The following is a 23170-nucleotide window of genomic DNA, read 5'->3' on the forward strand; positions in this document are numbered from 1 at the left end:
CCCACGGACACCCTCTGAAAGGTTTTCAGGTCTGTCTCCCATGCAGCCATTGTTGAGACTTAAAGACAAGCACAGCCGGAGTGCCGGTGGCAGGTCATGCTCAGGCCAGGGCTTCAATTCCCTAAACCACAAGGAGTGGTTCCCCACACTACCCCAGCAGAGAATCACTGGTAAGGTGTCATCAAATTCTACATGATCAACTGAATTCTTGGTAGGGTGGGAGCAGCAGTGGGGGGCACTGAGGTCCCACAAATGGAGAGGACAGTGACGGCAATCTGAGGTGGAGGGTACTGCAGCCCCATGCAGCTCTCACGCTTCCACAGGAGTCAGGAGTTGAACATCAAACCGATGTTAATTCTTAAAAAAAGATTTTTTAAATTTATTGATTTTTAAGAGAGAAGATTGAAGAGAGGAGGGGAGAGAAACATCAATTTTGTTATTCCACTTTATTTATGAATGCACTGGTTGATTCTTGTATGCACCCTGACTGGGGATCAACTGCAACCTTGCCATATCAGGATGATGATCTAACAAATTGGGCTATCCAGCCAGGGCAAACCGATCTAAATTCTTAAAGCTTATTGCATATAACTTTTTTTTTCATCAGGGCTCTAGTGAAATATAATCAGCGTAAATGATAATTCATTACTGAAAAAAGGCACAGCGAAGGTCATTTAGTTCAAGTATTGAAAATTAGAACTCATAGCACATCTGATCCTTTGAAATACTGAACTTTGCTCTGGAACTCATCACAGTTTTGCTTTTTTGGATAAGAAGTTCACAGCTGCAGTTATGCATTCGTCAGACACCCATCTTCCTTGGAGGACACTAACTTCTTCAGCATTAACAGCATGTAGCTTTTCTTTCTCTGTATTTCTGATGACCTGTTTTGAAATTCTCATGGCCTATAAAAAACAAAAGCCATCAATAGGTTTAAGAGGTATTCTAATAGAGTGGGATTATTCTAAAATTCTGATTCTTGTTTCTCCATTGTTCATTTAATCCAGTTATACATTAAGATATATGTGTAATATAAGACAGTGCTTCTCTAACTTCAATGTGCATACAAATTACCTTAGATACTAAAATTTCTGGTTCCAGAACCGCAATTTTGAGCAACAAAAATGTAAGAGCAATCAGTCACTAGCTATCACATATGCAAACGAAAGTGCTATATTAAGAATCTCTGAAAAATCAACCTATCTCACCTGCTTTCTCATCTAGATTCTAGACTAAACATGTTTGGCAAATACTGCCTATCATTCTCCTCAAAAGTTATCCCGAGAATTATCCCTATGCCTATTTGATATGTTTTTGTAAAAATCAGTACTGTTAACATTATAGCTATTTTTAATCTCAAATTTAGTTGTACTTAAAGCCAACCAAGACATATCTTAATTTTTTGATTGTTTATTCTCTTAAGGTAAATAAATTATTTCCGTGGTGCATACAAGTAAAAAAAAAAAAAAAAAGGGAATACTAATAATACTAACATTTGGGGGGAGCTTTGAATATGCTTTCAGCCTGGCCCAAACTTCTTTCTGAAAAGTATTATCAGGAAAAACTTCTGTAACGAGTCCTTGAGCACATGCTTCTCTTGCTGTTAACTTCTTTCCAAAAATAAGCATTTCTGTTGCCTGAAATGAAAAGCAAGACTAAGAAATTAATGTAATGAAAGGAGGCTCAGTTAACTTCAGAAGTAATTGTTTTGGAGATTGCTAGTGTTTCTCAGAGGAAGAAGCTAATGACCTCAACAGGCAATAGTTTGCAAACTGTAAACAGACCATCACAGGCTTTCCAGAAAGTTTGTAGGGGCTGCTTCTTTTGTGTGTGTCTATGTTAGAGATGCAAGAGCAGGGAGCCTGGGACAGAAATGACTTGAAGCAGATGCTGATTTTATAACCCATGGAAACTATGATGTTCTGTTTTATACACTATAAACAATTATTTTTTAAAAGAAAAAAAATCATTGTCATAGGAAATGCAAACCAACCTTTCAGAATTCCCTTCCCTGGAAATTCTACCCAGTGGTCAAGCTCTGAGGGTTTTCTTTTACCTGCACAGGTACCCAAATTACTTTCAGTTGACTGAAGGAAAGTGAACAACATTAACATTCAGTTTCTAACAAAACTGAAGTCACTAAGTATATATTCTTCTCTAAACCTGCGACTTCGCTTCCAGAAAAGTAGGACTATTTCACAGCCAAATGCCCTAAGCCTTAGGTTTAGTTCTGTCCAACATTCCAAAGTCAAAATCTCTATAACAATTTAAGATATGTGACAAGAGTAAGAGATGAAAAAGAAATATTTACAACAAAACTCTAATAGCAATGAAAATAGGCTCAATTCCTACTTCCCCTTTCAGATCTTGAAGAATGTTTGCTAAGCCTTTCCCCATCCCAGTCTCTCTGGTCTTGTCATGATCCCTTTGGAGCCATGTACACAGAGTGTGGGCTATTATGTTTCCATAAACACAGTGACAGATCTGAGCAGCCACTTAATCACTGATGACTGGAAGTGGAAAACCCCTGAGGCCTCACAGCTGCTGGTACTTCACAGGATTCTGAAAGTAAAGATGTCATTGTATCACTTTCAGTGGATGATGATGCTTACCCACAAAGAACTTAAGGGGAGGAACCAGCCCAGCAGATAAAGGGAGGCTGGCACAGCCCTGTTCCTTCCCCTTAAGAATGCCATTCAGCTGTGGAGGATGAGGCCTGTGCCACTTGCGATGGTCCTGGCACTCAGCAGCCAGCTGAAAGATCAGTTTCCCAGATTCAGGGCGCTGCAGAGTGAGTTTCTAACTTCCCCCCATACAAGACATTTCCCATAGCCTGGTTCTTCCTATTTAAAACTCTCAATTAAAAGAACTGAGGAGCAGATAATATGCTTCTCTTTTGTCTGTATTGTCAAGAGGAATAAGAGAGTATGAGATTACTTTTGGAATAGAGAGGAGTCATTAAAATTTATTTTTTAAGGTTTCCAAAGGTTACCTTGGCTGGCCCCATTATCTTCGGAAAAGTGTAGGAGGAGCATCCTTCTGGACATAAGCCTAGGTGACTAAAAGGAGTATGAAATGTTGCCTATTTAGAGAAAAAAATTAAAAAGAAAATAATTTTTGTAAGTGATTTAAAAATCATTATTTGTCTATATCCTCACAATACTTAGTTGAGAAACTATTTTTTAAAAATTAGGCTTATTGTGGTATTATGTACCCACAAAATACACTCTTTCAATGTATGCAGTCTGATGAGTTTTAACAAATGTATAGTTATGTAGCCACAATCAAAATCAAGATATAGAATATTTCCATCACCCCCAAGTCTCCTTGTGTCCCTCTGCAGTCATTCATTCCTCTCACCCTCAAACAACTCTGACATGTCCGTCCCTAAGACTTTTACTTTTCTAGCAAGTTATATAAATGGAATCATATACTGTGTAGCCTTTTGTCCTTCTGTAGGCTTCTGTCCTTAGCATAAGGCTTTTGAGAGTCACCATTTGTTGTATGTGTTACTAGTTTGTTCCTTGCTATTTCAAGTAGTATTCCATTGTATGAATGTCCTAATTTGTTCACCCTTTCATTAGCTGAAGCTGTCAGGGTTATTTCCGGTATTTTGGCTATTTCAAATAAGGTTGTTATGAACATTTGTGTACAGGTCTCTGCAGGAACATGTTTTTAGTTCTCATGGGTAAACACCTGGAGGAGGAATTGTTTGTTTGTGTGGTAAACGTGTGGTTTAACTTTATAAGAAGCTGCTAAACTCTTTTCCAAAGTGGTGTATACCATTTAACATTCCCACCAGCAGTATATGAGTTCCAATTGCTCCATATCCTCACTAAATCTTGTTATTATCAGTCTTTTTAACTTTAACTGTTCTAGTAGGTATGTAATAGTATCTTGCAATAGTTTCAATTTACATTTCCCTAATGGTTAATAATGTTGTGCATCTTTTTATGTACATATTATTCATTTGTACAAATTCTTTGGTGAAGTAACTATTACAAGTACTTCACCCACTATTTTTAAGTTAGATTGTTTATCTTTTTATTATTGAGTTATAAGAGTTCTTTATACATTCTTTACTTATATATATTATGATTATTATATAATCATAAAAATGATTTCCTCAATGGTGTCTTTTTGTATGTTTTTAAGAGCCATTTACACTTTATTTTCTGTGGGCTATTTATGCCACTCCATTGCCCATTTTTATATTAAGTTGTTGACCTACCACTTTTTAGATGTATTTTAAAAATATAGAGATCAGCCTTTAATATGTGAGTTAAAAAAACTGTTTACTTAATGTCATTGTCTAAATTTTGGCTCAGAGGTATTTTTGATTGGTTTTAAGTACTAGAACTATTTCAATACTGGTTATTTAAAATATAGTCTTTTTTTATATTTCAGAAATATTTCTATGTGTTTCTTGATGAATACTGACAATATGTCAACAGAATATTTAGGCTTTGTTTTCCATAATCATATACGGTGTTTCTATTTTAATGAATATTGTTAAAAGATGTAACTATATAATGTATGTAGCATATTAATCAAAATAATAAAAATATACAGTAAAAAAAGTTATTGTCTTCTCTCCCTTCCTCCCCCAAAAGCAAGCTTATTCAGGAAAATATACTGAGAGGTCACAGCCTAAGGAACATAGCAGAAAACTGAAAAAAGAAAACCACAAACAGGTACATACAAAGCTGATGATAAGTAGCATTAACTTATTTATAAGCACATTATAATTAAGCATTAAGCTAATCTGTAGAAATAGAGCAGTAGATGTAGCTAAAGGTTCAGTCTGAAGCTCTTGCATCAGACTGCTTAGAGACTTTGGGAGTTTCTTAACCTCTTCGTGCCAGTGTCTTCATCTGTGAACTGGGGATAAGCACCTACCTCACAGGATTGCCATGGGCACTAAGTGACTATTACAATGTGCATCAATAGGGTGCCTATTACAGAGTGAGTACTCAAATATTATTTTTATGATTTCAACTTTCTTATTAACTTATAGAAAAAGGATAACATTTGCTGACAGAGAAGCTAATAGGAATTCACTATTACCCATAATAAAGAATAATTTGGTTATATGTGTCAAATGTTAACTCACATTTGATATGGTATTTACTCATAAAGCTAGTAATGATAAATCCTATAAAAAAGAATTCCTCTCTAGTGAGTGGTTCTTTCATCTGTGTCTTTCCCTAATTTAAAATTAAAACCTGTTTTAATTCAGTTAGGTGAACTCTTAGCAGTAGTCATTATTTGTTAAGATATTTTACTTTGGGTCAAATCTCTTAGCATTAAAAACATGTCTATGTTTATATTTATAATATTAAATATATTTTAAATATATATTTTTATATATGTTCTCTAACTTCTATTTTAATTCTAATTTATCTATAAGATGAAGTCCTAGAAACCTTTAAAAAAAATAACGCATGTGATAGTCATTCTGAATACAGTGGGAGAATCAGGACAAGATTCAAATATGATATTTCTCCTCTAAGTAGTGAAGAATGAGATCCCCAAATTCAGGCCAGGTACTCCTCATGCGAGCCCTGTTCAAAGCAGGTCAATTAACTGGTCATTTAACACAAAGAATGTGATCAAGTACTATCGATGTCTGCCTTTGAGCAGAAACTTCCATCTATAAAAGTTAGGCAATGTAGCTCCTAGAATTGCATTTGCTCCCATTATGGGAAAATTATTAGTAAGAATCAGATCTGCCAACATGCTCAATCTGGTTAAATGCGATCTAGTAAAAGATAAACCAAAGAGTGAAGAACCCTATTATAAAGTCCTGTCTATCAGTGGGGAAATCACCTCCAAACACAACTAGGAATCTCATGAGTAGTGAAAACCACAAGTTTCCCACGAGGTTGTAGATTGGCAAATCTTATCATCACATAAGCAAGCGTTACTCTAAAAATTAGATAACCCTACAAGTGATTATTAGTTCCACAGTAGAAGTTCTAAGGTAAGAGTTCTAAGATAAATGTTTATCACACATTTGCTTATAATGACGAAAATTGGAAACGGCCACGGTTTCCAACAGTAAGAGACTGGTTAAGTTAATAAGTTAAATAACTCAAATAAATGTTGCCCTGGCCAGTGTGGCTCAGTTGGTTGCAGAGTCACCTCGTACACCAAAAGCTTGCGGTTTGATTCCTGATCAGGGCCCATCCCTAGGTTGTGAATTCTATCCCCTTTTGGGGTGTGTTTGGGAGGCAACCAATCAATGTTTCTCTCTCACATCAATGTTTCTCCCTTCTTCTCTCTTTGAAATCAATTAACATATTTTAAAAATTTACAAAAATAACTCAAATGTTAGCACTAGTTATCTGAGTGGTAAGATAAGAAATGATTTTAAACTTTTTCCTTTGTAATCGTCCATATTTTTTAAAATTTTATTTTCTACTGTGACATATACTGCTACTAAAGAAAGAACAGAAATTAAAGTCTATATAATTCAGTGGTGAACACAAGACTGAACTGTGTTTTGGGCGACTAACTTTTTGGAACTTTACTTTTCTAATATGCAAAGGAGGGAGTAAGAGTAGACAATGCTTGCAAGTCACCTTCATAGTCTAAAATTCTAAATTCCAGAATTCATTTACTTAAAAAAAAAGTATCAAATAATCCACTTGCATAACCTACAAAGATGCTACTCTCCCCTTCCCCAACTAACTTTCAAGGTCTCCAGACTATTTTACAGTAATATGAAAATTGAATCACTGTTGTGTAATTAGAATAAAATATAGAAACAAAAGAGCTGAGACAACATTCACAACAATAGTTATGTTTAGGAAAATTAAACTTAAAAATTCAAAATAAAATGAGTCAAGTTAGACTAATTCTTTGGGAAAAATTTAAATGTAGTCCACTCAACCACAAACAATATGTAATCTGTTTACTACAAGCAATAATAAAGGAGAGTTCAAAGGATCTCATTTTTACTTGCATTAATTAATAAGTTTCTGGGAACTAACTTACGCTGTCGGAGGCATACACAACATCGAAGAGCCCGAGGGTGGTGACGGCGATCCCCACAGCTGGACCATTTACCAATGCAATCAGTGGCTTAGGAAAATCTATAAAACTGTCTACAAAATCCCTACAAAAATAGAAATACAAAAGCATGTTTACATGTTCCTTAGCAGCATTACTGAAGTACAGGCAAGAAAGGAGGACTCTGGAATAAACAAATTTTTCTGGCCAGGCTGGGTATTTCCGTATCACCCAGCAGTGCCTGTCTTGCCACACCAGATTCATCCAGGCCCCCATCTGAATGACACTTGATGGAAGCTCACAGTGAGTCCTATAATTCGACCTTCGTTCAAATCTTGTATTTTGGGCAGTTAGGTCAGGACTGTAACCTAGCTGTAGGCTTAAGAGATTAAGATGGCTGACTGAGCATACACTGAAATATTAGAGCTCAGAGGGACTTAGAGACTCATCAAGGATAAACAAAATAGGAAGAGAGAAGCCTTACATTTGTTTTTTGAGACTACTTCACAGTCTTCTACTACCAGCAATCACGGAAGTCATGCATTTCTCTGACTGGATGACAATTTGCTAAATTCCTCTGCGTCGACATGAGAGGATTTTATTTACTTTATTTACTAGTTTACTTTTATGCTTTCCAATCAAATTTCACATAGAACAGTAGGATGAACAGGTAACAGAAGTTAAAGTGATAGAATGAACGCCTACATATTGATAGAGGCAATACTAAGAAGTATGCGTGTTCACTCACATTAATTACACTGACACAAGAAGTATTTTTATTTTTGCTCAACTAAATACCAGTTTGGTGAATACAGATGTGCCCTTTAGGGTCAGACAAATGGTACTCTTACCTCAGCATAACAGCGCTATTTTTAGCTTTCTCCTCTACTCCGCCAGGGGGAATATCAGTGAAGTTTGTCAGATCATTCCCACTAGAGTAATAGTCACCATTTCCTATAATTAAAGTCACAAATTCACCATTTATTCATTTTATAATTATTGAGTATCTGCTAGGTACCAGGTTCTATGCCAAGCCCTGGAAGCACACTGGTGAACTGGCTCTGGTTTTTGCCCCAATGTATAGATTAGTGAGTAAACAGACATCGATTTAAAACTAACAAATGCAAGCAATCCAACTATGACACAGAGGACGGGTACATGATGATCATGTGGGTTTGTATCACAGGTTGTTTGGTCTAATCAGGGAGCTTAGGAAAGGGGCTTTTCTAAGAAAGGAGCAACAGCACTGAGATCTGAAGGACAGGCAAAGTTAGCTAAAAAAATGGTGTGGGAAGAATATTCATGCAGAGGGAATACCACATGCAAAGGTTCTGTGAAGGGTGTAACCCCGGTGTTTATGATGGGTTTAATGCAGTGCCATTGTGCAGAGCAGAGGCCCCCGGAGGGTGGGGTGGGGCGCAGGGGGGAAGCTGGTGCAGAATAAGGATAGACAGGATATTGCATGTGAGTCTTTGTAGCTCCTTCGTTCAAAGAGCGGTTGGAGGTGTTTTCTTTTTATTTGTTTTAAAGTATAATTTACATGCAATAAAATGACTAGTTTTAAAGACTCAGTCCAATGATTTTTTGATCACTGTAAATATCTGTGTAATCACAGTCCAAAACAAGATATAGAACATTTCCATCATCCCAGAAAATGTTCCCTTTTTTTCCAAATACCATCTCACCCTGTTCTGAGGCTCTCTGGCCTCAATCACCCTAGTTTTTTCTATATAGAACTTATTTAGATGGAATCATACAATATGTACTATTTTGTGTCTGCCTTCTTTGCTCAACCATGTTTTAAAGATTCACCATGTTCTTGTGTGTATCATTTATTTACTCCTTTTTATTGCTGAGTAGCATTCCATTGTATGAATAGTCAACGATGTGTTTATTTATCCACTGATTGGTGGACATTTTGTTGTTTTCTGTTTTTGGCTACTGTGAAGTAGCGTACCATGATTGTTCTTGTACAAGTTTTTTTTTTTTTAATAGACACATCCTTAATTTACCTTCAGTAATTGCCCAGATGTGTATCTGTGTGTCACTGAGCTGATGTAACTCTGTAATAAGTTGCTGACTAACACTCCAAAGTATTCTCATATCAGAAATGTATAAGGACTCCAGTTGCTCCACATCATCACCAATACGTGGTATTGCCTGTTTTTGGATTTTGGCCATTCTAGTGGGTGACATCACATTGTGGTTTTAATGTGCATTTCTTTGATGATTAACAATATTGAGCATCTTTTCCTTTTTTTAATAAAGGGTCTAAATCTTTATCTAGTTTTTAAATCTGGTGGTTCATCTTATTAATTTGTAGGAGTTCTTTATGTATTCTGAATATCAGTCCTTAATCAGATTTATGTATAGCACATTTTTTGCCCCAGCCTGTGGCTTTATATTTTCTTACTATTGTCTTTTGATAAGCAGCCATTTAAAATTTTCATAGTCTAATTTGTAAAATGTACTTTTTATGGTTAATGCCTTTTCTATCCTGTCCATGAAATCTCTGCCTACCCCAGTGTCACAAAGATATTGTTCTGTTTAGAAGCTTTATGTTCCTGTGTTTTTAGATAACTTTTATTATTAATTTTTGTATAGGGTGTAAGATGGGATTGAAGTTCATTCTCCCCCATATGGAAATTTAACTGTTCTGGCACCATTTTTTAAAATATTTTCTTTCTCCATTGAATTGCCTGGTGCCACCAAAGAGCTTTGAATGTAGTGAAAAGATTGCACTGAGCATGGGGGAGAGGAGGGCCAAAGAGGATCAGGGAGACTAGATAGGGACGCACCAGTTCGAACGACAGTCTGTGGTGGTTTGTACTAGTACAAAGACAGGAAAAAAAAAAGGATTGACACCAGAGACACTGATAAAGTGAAATGAGATTAGACTGGACACTGGAGATGAGGAAGGGACAAGTGTCAACAGTGAATGTTAGGATTCTGATTTACACAACAAGGTAGATGTGGAGCCATCGGTGTGATTTGGAAAAGTGAAAAAGATCCAGGTAGAGGCATGTGGGAGGTGACACCCATGAGGAAGTACCAGGTGGGCACACCAGCTGGGGAGCCCTGTGGAGTGTCCTGGAGATACAAACATGAGAATCACTGGCACATATATAAGACTTTTGTTGAACTAAGCATGAATGAGAGGGCCCAGGGAGAACACAGAGTGAGAAAAGAAGAGTGCCTAGAGTTAAACCTTCAGGAACTCTCCCATTTGATGGCTACATAGAAAATGAATCTGCAGAGGAGATCAGAGAGTGCAACCAGGGAGGAGGAAAACCAGGGGCAGGCTGTGCCACTGGACCCTAGGGAAGACAGAGCTTAAAGAAGGAAGGAAAGTCAGATAAAACCTGTAAAATATCAGTGGATTTCATTACACAAAGGTCAGGGGGGACCAAAGCAAAAGATGGAGATTACACTGGAATTGGCTCGAGGGCCAGTTTCGAAGAAAAGATTCAAAGAATGAACACATTTGTTTTGTAGTAGGGCTTTACACAGTTATATGTGGGGTATTAAGAAGCAAAGAGCTATATTTCATTTCAGCAGTGTTATTACATAATAAATTTGTTCCTCAATTTTTTTCTCTACCAGGAGCAAATAGTGCCATAAACAGTATTTTCTATAATTTTATGAACAATAAATCTTTTCCAAAAAAATTTTATGCTGATGCTCCATACATATATACAAAACATTAAGAGCTGAGCTGTCCTGTGGACTCAAAATAGGAGTGATGAACAACAGAAAGAAATGAAAAGGTGCCTGTGAGTTCAGAAAAAAAATAAAACAGAAAACCATAACCATTAAAACACAATGCCATTAGAAGCACTAAAAGGAGAAAGGACATTGCTAAAAATGCAATTAGGGTACTGAAGTACAGGACTGAGACAACTGAGCAAAAATAAGTGGAAGATGGAGTTAAGAATTCAGAGAAAATAATAAGTAACAGACCCAGCAGACCAGACATTTCTTTTCTATAACTAGAATTTCTTAAAAGAACAAATTGAAACAAAAGTATTCAGAGATATTATAAAAGAAAACTTAAAATAAGGCCTTAATAGTCTGTTTTAAAAAGAATGTGCATTGCCTAGGAAAAACTGATAAAAAATGGGCAAGGATCCCGAAGGTCATCTAGGGAAAATAATTATCTTAAAGAGCTAAAAACAAAATGAATGGCATCCTCAAACTTCTCTCCAGCAACATTCAATGCTAGAAAATAATGGAGCTCTATTTAACAGAATGTACACAGGGAAGAGAGGTTTAGGGCTGTCAGGAAATTCATGTTCACTTCCTTGCCTTTCACAGAGACAACCAACAGATACTGTCCAAAGGGGATAATACAAGATAGAGGTGTTGAACTGTACCACATAAAGCTATAAAAATAATTGTTACAAGCAGTACAATACTTCCAAACTATGAGAAGTAAAACACAAAGCAAAACAAGAGGAACACAGACTATGAAATAAAAAATAACAATCGAAGTATTATAAATAGAAAGCATGTAAGATGCCAGAACTAAAACCTAACATTTCTGTCATATGCACAAATCTAAAGAGGTAAATCACCTTTACAAGAAAAACTCAGACTGGATCAAAGGAGGAAAACCCAAAAATATGCTGCATGAAACATAGCCAATAAAAAAAATAATTCAGAAAAGTGTCAAGTTAAAAGATGGGTAAAGGTTTGCAGACAAGTGCAAACAGTACTGAAGCAGGTGTTATGGTATTAATATTTAACAAGGTTGGTTTCAAGGCAAAAAACATTAAATGAGCTTTAATGGATATTTGGTAATAAAGAACAAACTCCACAGTGAAGACCTAACCATAAATCTTTTACTATCATTAAGATAAAAACTTGCTTTAAAGCAAAAGCTTTTTTTTTTTTAGACACAAAGGAGAAACTCACAGAAACACAATAGTAACAGATGCCTCTAATTCACTTTTTTCCAGTTCAAGACAGTCATTACAAGAAAGAAACGCAATTTGAAGAATCTAAATAATATAAATTAGAAAGGTAAGTCCAACGGACATATTTTAAATTCTATACCTTGAAAGTAAGGAATAACTTACTTAAAAATTTTTTCATATAAGTTATTATATTGTAATTATCACATATAAAAATAGCACAGAACTTATTTTGAAGTTCTCCTGGATGACCAAAAATATTGGCCATTTTCTACTTAATCTTCAAGATAAGAGATTTCAATAGATAGCAATGTACACAAAGTTTTAATAGACTCTAAAAAGTAAAATTAGTAAAACTGATAATCTCTGGTTATAATGAATAAAGCTAGGGATTAACAACAGAAATGAAGACCCAAAAAAACTTTCTGGAAATTAAAGGAACTATTACTATGTAGTGCTTATATCAAAGAGGAAATAGAAACCAATAAAGTGAAGAATATATAGAAAATAACGAAAAGCACTATTTATCAAAACTTAATCTTTCAATTTTTTCACTTATAGAGTAATAACAGGGCCTCCTCTTATGGGGCTGCTATGAGAAAGTTTAGAAAAATTAAGACATTAAAAGAAAACTTTAAAGAGAATTAAAGTGCTTAGAGTGCCTGACAAAGTATTATATAAATATTAAATATCATTATCATTGTTATTAAATGCAGCAATTTTACTTTAAGCAATATAGCCTATAGATATTTTATACATCAGTTGAAAGACATACATTCAAGTTTATTCACTGCAACACCTTTTTATTTTTTTAATCTTCATCCAAGGACATTTTTCATCGCTTTTAGAGAGAGAGAGGAGGGGGGAGAGAGAAACAACGATGCAAGAGAGAGGCGTTGGTTGCCTCCTGTATGCGCCTAGATGGGGGCTCAAACTCACAACCTTCCGATTACAGCTGGGGTCCCCAACCTCCGGGCCACGGACCTTACCAGTCCAGGCCTGTTACGAACCGGGCCACAGAGCAGGCCACAGAACGAACTTGAATGCAATGTGCTTGAATCATCCCGAAACCATCCCCTGGCCCCTTCTGTGGAAAAACTGTCTTCCACGAAACTGGTGCCTGGTGCCATAAAGGTTGGGGACCCCTGGATTACAGGATGACACTACAACCAAATAAGTGGCCAGGGCTACAACACCATTTTAACAGCAAGAGACTAAGTATAATCTACATGTTCCTCAATAGAGGAATGATGAATCAATTATAAAATCCAAAAAATTTACTACTTTGTAGTCCTGAAGAGAAAAACTTAAGATGTAGGTACTGATGGAACAGTTTTTCAGGAAATGTTAAGAAAGGAAGGTGGGTATAATATGTGTGTATGACATGCTTCCTTTTCTGTTTAAAAAAAAAGTAGAGGAAACACACACATGCTTGTACAGTATATATACACAGCCACTTTCTACAAGGCCTCAAGGAAAATTGAATTTTTCTAGGGAGCAGGATTGGGGTTCCAAGGACAGTGAGATTTAGTTTTGTCATGTACCTTTCATATTCTTTGGGTTCCTTTTTTTAAAACCATGTGCCTATATTATACTTGTACTAAAAAACTTACTTTAAGAAATATGAAATGTTCTTTTCCTGTATCAAACAAATGCAACTGCTTCTAGACTATTGTTTTTCTCATCTTCATTCTGCTCGGTTTCCTGGGCATTCACATGAACTGTGAGGGCCATCTTCAACTCCTTCATTCATCCCCTAGAATCAGCTACTAGATTTCTCTCTCTTACCCTCTGTTTTTTAATAAAAGATATGTGATACCTCTAGATAATACTTATTTTACAAGCTCCAATGAAAATTAAAAGAAATCATTCCTGCCTCTACCATGCCAATTTCTAACAAGTTTCTGCTGTGTGCCATGCCCCTTACTAGTATCTCATGTCATCATCTCAGCCATTCAGTGGGGTTAGTAAAACACTGCCTTCTCCATTCAGAAGCAGAGATCACCCACAGGTAGTAAGGTGTGAATCCAGGATTTAACCTCAAGCTGATCTGAGTCCCCACTATGCATGGTGCCCTTTCAAATACAGACTTCCATATTCTCATCAGTCCAGGTCCACAGGCATCCATCATATTTTCCAGTTATATCACAGCACTGATATAATTTCTAATTTTTTTTTTATTATATCTTAAACATTTTCTATATTGTTGGTCTTTACACAATTACACTTTTAAATGCTTGTGTAATATACAATCTAGTGGATGTTCTACAATTTGCTTTATTATTCTATTATGGCAACATAATTTAGAATATTTTCACAACTCTAAGTAATGCTGCAAAGATTGTCTTTCTTGCATAAGAGCTTTCCCTTTGGTAAGTACCCAATTTTAGTACCAATAATACTTTTCTTACCAGTATGTATCTGCTTTTTACAGAGATCAATTTTGTGCCTATTAAACTTTTCATATATTTAGGAATTAGAGTATCTTAGTACTGGAAAAGACCTTAGAGCTTATATATTCAACTTCCTATCTAGTCGGAAATCCCTCAAAATAGAAATTTAATTAAGAAATCTAAAAGTTTCTGCTCTTCTTCAACTACTTGTAAATCACCCATGCTAACTTCTGAAACCTAATACCCCATTACCCCTTTTTTTCTCCTTTGTCCAAAATGTCTTATATACCCAATGTTGCCTCACTGTCTTTGAAATTTTCATGGATTTATCATGTCTATGTGGATTCCCCATGCACATATAGTAAACTTTGGTTTTCTACTGCTTAAAAAAAAAAATCTAAGAAAATGTCTTACCTGTTAAAACAGTTATGGTTGAATCATCCTTGCTTGCAGCTTTAAGTGCAAGAATGATTTCTTGATACATCTGTATGAAAGGGAGAGATGAGGAAAAGAAACTCTGAAAATGATAACCATCACCCAGTGGATTCCCTAATGTCAGGCTACAAGCCTATTTTCTGCAAAGTGCCAAACACTTGTTGGATGTATTTCAATGATCAAAAAGCCAGCCCAATACATTTGAAAGAATTTTCATTCCTTTAACATTACCTGTATTATGTACCAAGTGCTATTGTAGATACTGAGGGAATATATCCACATATTTTTTTTTTTTTTAATCCTCACCAGAGGACATGTTTATTGATTTTAGAGAGAAACATTGAACAGTTGCTTCCAGGACACTCCAACCACTGAGCCACCTGGCCAGGGCTCTACATTTTTCCAAAAGTGAACAAATAAGACACATTCCTTGAGCCTTTGGGTTAACAGAGGGGTTAGCTCTAAAATGGGTGGGAAGTACAAAGTAGCAGGAAGCTCAGAGAAGGCACTGATGCCTATGTAAGGTAGATGGGATGGGAGGTGGTCAGAGTAAGACTTCATCAAAGCAGTTTTTCAACTGCAACCTCAAGAAAGACCATGGGTAGCCCAGGCAGTCTGGCAAATGTTAATGAGTATTAAAAGGCTGGGATCCCAAGAGATTGTAGCAATAGGCCCAATATCTTAAATCAGCAACAGCTCTGAAAATCTTGGATGTGTAGTTGTTATACCTTTTAATACATTTAAAACAAGCGCAGTTTTCACCTTAGATAAGACTTCAATGTGGGAGAGAATGATGAAGAGGGCTGATATTTACAGACACAAAGACACTGAAAAAAATGCAAACTTTTCAAAATATATAAATAAAGGTAAAATCATTTCCATTGAGGGAGGGACTGAGGAAGTCATTTCAGTATTATTGTAGTTATGATGGCACAGCATGACAGGGTAATTGGCAAGAGCCAGGATTAGGAGATGGATATACTGGGGTTTGAAGTTAGGTTTTCCTGCATCTTAGTTATGTGAATTTGAACAAGTTATCACTTAATCTAATTATTGTATTGCTAAATAATAACAGTAGGCTCCTTGTGGAAACTAAACAAACCTCTGTGTGAAAAGGGCTAACACATATTAGGCTCTGTGAAGAGTAGCTAGTATTAGTATTACTGTGATAATATAGAAATGAGTCAGAATAAAAGGAAAAAGTTTTGAGAACCAAATATTTTGTTAATTGAATGGCACATCCAACTTCATGAAATTCATATGTGAGACTATGCTAAGTTAGCATGCTCTTTCTACTATGATGTAGATGATACAACCCAACAAAAGGGGTTACAGCCCTCTCAAATTTTACTCACAGTTCAACACCAAACATCCAATTAACTTCCTATAATTTTTTTCAATGTGAAGGAAATAAGTGCTTATTTTTATTATCATTCTAGTTCAATGACAGATTCAGAGACTAAAGTTGCTCTTGTGAAGTAGCACATTTCAAGTAGAGATGGGTCATGATCAATTAAGACAAAGTCCTCTCCTTTCTCCTTCTACTTATAGGAAATAAAGCTCCATGCAGGTAGAACAGTGCTCACTCTCAAGCCTAAGTGACATGAAGATACTTCTGGGGACAGTCTATACCAACCTTAGAGAACCTCTATGCATATTTTCTTATATTTATATAGGTTTCATTTATATTAATTTATCTGTGCTTCCTTCATTGGGAAAGTTGTAGTTTCTTCTGGGCATGTAGAACCTACCTAAAGTTCACAAATTCTAAATAATGAAGGCCTAGCTCTTTTGTATAAAGATGTAGCCATAATTACTAATCTTCCTGCACAGATCAAATGAGGTATCATAATAATAGGAATGATTCTGAACCACCAGTTTTGGAGTGTAATAGAAGAAGGAAAAAGGACTAAGAACTCCCAAGGAAGGTAACGTCACCTGAGTGCTGATTGCGTTCTTTCTGGTGGGCCGGTTCAATGTGATCTTTGTGATGCTGTCTTCAGAGGTCACTAGCAGGTTTTCATATTCCTGTTGTTTCCTGTCTACTCCAGGCTTCACTTGGCTAGAGGACGCAGGTGAAGAACTCAAACTGAATACCAAATCCACATAGTTCTGCCTGGCAGTTTCCTGAAGAGAAGATGACAAATAACTTAAACCCATGACCAAGGAATAAGCACTTTGAGAAAACTTACTATACTAATAAATAGCACCTTGCAATGGAGAGAGTACAGAGGTTCTGATTCAACAGTCACACGAAGATCTTGAAGGCTCCATCCATAATAGAATGACCATGAGAAACAACCAACTTCCTTTAGGAGTACAGCAAGTAAAATAAAAGTAAAGTAACAAATAAATTTACCTTGGGCAGACTGCCAAGAGCATTCCATGCATCCCATTTGGCCTTATTAATCAAGTCGAACACACCTGGTTTGGGCATATTACAAGGTCCTTCAGTGGCCTGTGAAAAGGAAAGGGACAACTATTAGCCAAATGTTCATGCAAATTAGAATCTTAAATTTTAGGATCCATAAAACATACAACTAGGATTAATGTGCCTTCCCTACCAAACATTTTCACAAGGTACATAAAATGATCTGAAATTTCCCCTTGCTTCTCTTTGATGCTGTTGCTAAGTAGGCACAAACAACAACAACAAAAAAGGACTACAGAGACAAAATGTTCCACTGGTTTTGAGTCCCTAAAATAAGTTATAATTGCCTACATAGGAAAACACCGCAAGATAAAGGTTGTGGGAAAGCACTTCTCAAAAATTCTAATAGTTCATTAGTTTTAAATTGATGATCACATTTTTTTACATACAATTGACATACTTAAGCAAACCATCTTCAAAGGTAATTAGCTAACAAATATTTAAAAACCCACAGTATATTCTGAAAGCCCAGTCAAAGGTACAAAAAAACTACCACTAATTCAGTGGTGGACTTCTGGTAACTGAGGAACAGAGTTATTGCTGAGGGAGCAGGGTAAGGCTGTCAGAGCTACTGGCTCTTACAAAACTGAACCAAAGGACATGTGAGTAGAGAGCAAAAAGCAGCTAGACTTTCCTTGTTTGAGAGCAGGTGAAGAGAGTGTTTTGAGAAGAATAAAATATCCTAGTCAACTACTTTTCAGAAATGGCAATTTAAAACTCCACTTAATAACCACATTAAAAAATGTTAAATTATATAATATAATCAGCTAAAAGAGGAAAGATGGAAGAGCTTTGAAAAACAAAAGGCAGTAAACAAAGCTAAGACAAAGAGACAAGAGTGACTCTGTAAGAGTTAACCACCTGAGAAATTAGAGGCAAAGAAGTCCCTAAGACTTCCCCTACTTCTAATGCCAAATGCGAGGTTTGGGGGCTTGTGATACCACCCTCAGGTTCAGTCATCTACTAGAATAACTTAGAACTAATGATTACAGTTTACTTCCAGGAAAGAATACATTTTAACATCAGCAAGGGAGGAGATGCATAAGATGATGTCTGGAGAAGTACACGTCTCCTGCCCCTACTGTGGAGTCAGGACAGCATACCTCTCCCAGGATTGATATGACGATACACAGGAGGTATCATCCACCAGGAAAACTCACTCAAGCCTTGGTGTTCAGAATTTTCACCTGCAGGTCCAGTGCAATTAAATATGTAAATGAAGTGCCACGCTAAATCACACTGTTACTATCCTATGGCCAGTCCCACTCTAAATCATAGTTAGACTCTGCAGGCAAACAAAGACACTCCTACCAGGAATGGCATTTCAAGGGTTTAGATATTAGGTAATCTAAAGTAACACTGCCCAGAAGCCAAGGGCAAAGGCCAGACCTGTTTTTGGGCAAAGTTAAACTCTTTAATAAACACACTCATATGAAAGTAGAGGAGGCTCATACTAATCAAGGAAAGAGAAAAACAGGTAATACACAGGAGCCCAGAGGAGTTGACGTCCCAGGGTGGTCTTTAGATATTGCAACATAAATTTATATTTTAAATTTTTGTTATAAAAAAATTTCAAACATACACAAAAATAAAATATTATGAATTCCTAATACCCATCACTCAAATTCAACAACAATCATTTTTGTCATACTTGCTTTTACCATTCTTTTTTCATTTTATTTTAGTGACATCCAAGCACCATAGTATTTCACCCCTACATTCTTCATATGCATTCCTAAAACACCCCCAACATTTTTTATATAATCGTGATACCATTAACAACAGTTCCTAGGTATCATCTACTACTCAGTCCATATTTCCCCAATTTTCTCAAAATAACTTTTTCAGTTGATTTATTCTAATCAGCAGCTACACATTTGGTTGTTACAACCTTTAAGTCTCTTTTACTCTAGAGAGATCCTGAGGGGTTACTTTTTGCCCTAATTGGATTTGAAAGTGTAATACGCCACCACATGTATATATACACCTGTGAGAAGTTGACATTAAGGGGAGCCATTTACAAACAGAGCCAAAAGGCAGCCATTGCAAAGGAACTGCTTGCACATCAAGCTTTGGAATGTCTGAACCGGTAAAATAACCTTTAGACTTGGCCCAAGCAACTATTTGTACAACTAATAGGACAGCAGACATGGCCAAAGCATGATTTGAAAACTAATAGGACAAAAAACACCCTAACCATAAGGACTGATGATTATGGACACTCTTTCTGAAGAAAGTCAGTAACTCAGTTTGTCAACACCAACAGAAATTTCTTTACTCATGTAATCACCTCCCCAGCTTTTCTCATAAAAACCCCTTGCTTTCCCTCTATAACTGGGGCACATTTTTGGTTTTTGCCTGAATCTGTACCCCAAATTGAAATTCTGTGATCTCAAATAAATACCTGTTGCCTTTCACTTTGGCATGTTATTTTTAGGTTCTACACTCTTCAAACGAACAGCAGCAAAACAAACCCTAAAAATATTAAAGCTGAATTTCAGTAAAACATACAGCATATCTATTTGAGGAGCAATCTGCTCAAAATGTCTCTAAATTATATCAGGTCTTAGGCATTTACCTGCTTATAAAGTGCATAGAGTTTTAGTTTCACTTCATTTCCTGGATCCTTCTTCAACAGTTTTACCTGATTCACTGCATTTTCAAACTCTTCCTGACTGGCTCTCATTGCTGTTCCACTCATGTGCAACTGAAGTGATGGGAAACTAATGACCTGCAGAGGACTGTAAACAGGCAGACTGATTTCTAATTATTCCCAACCTATGTTTCTCTATAAATATTTTCCCTATACTTGCCCCAAGCAAGTTGGCTGCAAATGGTTAGTGGTTTCCAAAATTATCCCTACATAAAAAATCAAGAGAGAAGCTAACTGTAGTAATTTAAAATAAAGGTAAAGGAAGCTGCTATCCAGCACATTACCTGTAGCAATTCAAATTAAATACAAACATACCTCAAAGATGCTGCAGATTTGATTCCAGACCACTGCAATAAAGTGAGTTTCCCAATAGAGCAAGTTGCAATCTTTTTGCTGGTGGAGGGTCTTGCCTTCAATTTGTAAAACGAATGCAACACCTGTGAAGTACAATAAAAGGAGGTGTGCCTGAACCCAAATGGCCATGCAAATTTTGCCACAGGCAAGAGGTAAATGAAAGGCACAGAAGACAGAAGAGAGCAAGAGACTGAGACCAAGGGGGTAAAGTACACAGAATTGTGCAGTTTGTGTCCCAAGGCTCAGAAACAGCCTCTTCACTCACTGATTTAACAATAAAGCATGGATGAACCTGCAGAACATTATGCTAAGTGAAATAAACCAGAGAAAGACAAGTACCATATGATTTCACTCATATGTGGAATCTAATGAACAAAATAAACTAACAAACAATACAGAAACAGATGCAGAGACAGCTTTAGAGGGGAGGGGGGAGGGGGCTGGGTGCAAAGGGTGAAGGGATTAAGCAAGGGAAAAGAAAAAAAAAAAGGAAAAAGAAAGAAAGAAAGACAGACTCAAGGACACAGACGACAGTATGGTGATTTCCAGGGAAAGGAAAGTGATGGGGGGAGGTAGAAGAGGGTAAAGGGGATAAATGGTGATGGAAGGAGACTTGACTTAGGGTGGTGAACACACAATACAATATACATATCATGTATTGTAGAATTGTACACCTGAAACCGATGTAATTTTATTAACCAATGCCACCTCTAGAGATTCAATAAAATAAAAAAATAAGCAAATTAAATCACAAACAATAATAATAAAGCCTAGCTGAGCAGACACAGACTCACTCCTAACCCCACAATGTTTTAACCAGCCAGCCAGTGGCGGCAGCCAGGTAAGTTTTTAAGCACGCAGTTAGCAGAGGGAAAAGGAAAATTCAGTGCACAGTATTGAGGACACAAGCAAATAATGCATATTCATGATGATGATCTTGAATAATAAAGTTAATGGCATCAAAGGTGATTAAAATAAGTTACAAATAAAGCCCAAACATAGCAAATATATTACTTTATCTACAAAATAATGTGACCTTCAAAGAGTATGAAGTGTAGGTTCAAACTCTGAAATATTAGTGCATAATTGAATAAAATTGGTCTTCATTAAGTCTTACTCTAAATATTTAAGTTTTCTTTTTCTTTTATTTTGGAAAAAGTCAGTTTGGCATCTGGCAGGTTCCAAGTAGAAAACGAAGGAAAATTTAAAATGTCCACAGAAGACTTAAATGGGCAAGTTCTCACAAAATATAGTGCAAACTTATTTAAGATAAAGTGAGGGTTTTTTTTTTTTTGTTACAAAACGCGACCATTTAATATTTAAAGTCGGAAAAATCACTCAAAACTCCATCACCTCGAGACAACCATCATGTTCCAGGGTTTTTTGTTTTCTACGGATAGATTTGTTTTTGGTTTTTACATGGTTTGTATATTCCGCCATTCAGCATTACAGCAGAATTCTCCAAAAAGCAAACAGTTTAGTCCCACACTGATAAATGATTTGCATTTCCAAAGCGTTCAGCAAATAAGCAAAGCCTGCTTAGAGGTCTACCTAAGTACGTTTGTAACCTAGAAGCAGCCAGGGTGGCGACGTGCACGCCTGAGGCTGCGGAGACGCACACCCGCCTGGGTGACACTGCTCTGGCCTCCCAGCTGAGGAGGGTGCGCCTTACAGAAGGTCACTTGATGCCATTCTCAACTTGGAAAACCGTTTTTAAAAGCATGACCCTGATGCTACAGAGTCAAGATAACAGAGAGGGCGACTCCCTCGAGCGGAGACCCCCGCAAGGATGGCAGCGTCCCAAGGGCTCAACACTTACCTCTCTCTGGGCAGCGCTCCGACACCAGCGCCGAACCAGTGTAATTGCCACCCCCGCCATAGCTATTCCGGGGCGTGGGCGGAACTACGGTAGCGAGGGTGGGTTTGGGGCAGAGAGGGACCCGATAGGTTCAGGTGGGACCTGGGCGGGGCCAGCGCGCAGAGTGATTGGGACAGGGAGTGCAGGGGGCAGGGCCGACGGCAGGGAGGGCCCCCGAGCTGTGAGGAGGAGCCCGGACGCAATAGGTCGGGTGAGGCCGGGGTGGGGCCAGGGCGCGGGAGAAGGAGGGCGCTGTGGGTAGCTCGAGGGGCAGGGCCGGGGGCGGGGAGGGCGGAGCTGTGAGGAGGGGCCCGGGCGCGACTGGCTTGCTAGGCCTGGGCTCCCGGGGAGCGGGTGGGCGGGGGCGCAGTAAGTCATTGACTTGTTTTGCTGGCGTGGAAGTTGAAGTCCGGCGACGTTAGTTAGGTGACTTTCCCGTGGTCAGAGTCCTGATTCAACTCAGTGCTCTGAATAGAAGTCCTAAGTCATTTTATTTTTCCGTGATGATAGCCCATTATTATGTGTGCTTCATGAGGCAGATCAGGGTGATAGTGTAGCCAGGAGCAAGGTTGAAGGCCAACTGTAACAATTTGGACTTACTCTAGATATTTTTTCAGGTATTACAAGGTGATGGTTGGTAGGCTGAGCTGAGTCAAAGACCCTCACACCTCTCCCAGGCTGAGGTAGGTGACCCGGTGATAATAGAAATACAGTACACTAGTCAGAAATTGCAGATACTGGAAGATTCACTGGGCTCCAGTAAATGAAATACTATTGATATATATTTTTAAAGTCCCTTATTGGTTTGGACTGCAAAACGTTTTGTAATATAAGTAAACTCTTCTCAGGCTTATGCCTACTATACTTCACACAGAAAAGTGGGATGTGGAACACTAGCTATCTTTATCAAAAGTATAATTTAACAAATATAGAAGGAACATGTGTCAAAGATTTACTTAACTTACTAATTAGGGAACCAGCAGGATAATTGAAAGAGAATTTGAAAGGCCGGTTTATATAATCAGTATAAAAAAGAATGCTGGAATAATTTGCAAGGTTAGGGGCAAAAATACAAAAATGATTAATGTTCTGCAGAGCAACAAAACCATAACCTTTGGG

General features: G+C 37.2%; 1 protein-coding gene across 1 annotated transcript; it reads right to left on the reverse strand.

Annotated features, from left to right (window-relative positions):
* Positions 1-427: 427 nt before the first annotated feature.
* On the reverse strand, positions 428-22089 carry ECI2 (enoyl-CoA delta isomerase 2). Its single transcript, XM_090269826.1, has 11 exons — positions 22013-22089; positions 20155-20276; positions 19765-19927; positions 17115-17213; positions 16694-16882; positions 14735-14804; positions 7866-7968; positions 7000-7120; positions 2993-3082; positions 1494-1637; positions 428-905 (listed from the first exon to the last, which is right to left on the reverse strand). The coding sequence occupies exons 1-11, from the start codon at positions 22070-22072 to the stop codon at positions 750-752; spliced, it is 1317 nt and encodes a 438-aa protein (XP_090125952.1). The 5' UTR covers positions 22073-22089; the 3' UTR covers positions 428-749.
* Between the last annotated feature and the right edge of the window lie 1081 nt (positions 22090-23170).

Source organism: Furipterus horrens, unplaced genomic scaffold (genome assembly GCF_987537825.1).
Source record: "Furipterus horrens unplaced genomic scaffold, mFurHor1.1.pri manual_scaffold_3, whole genome shotgun sequence".
Taxonomy (NCBI): Eukaryota; Metazoa; Chordata; class Mammalia; order Chiroptera; family Furipteridae; genus Furipterus; species Furipterus horrens.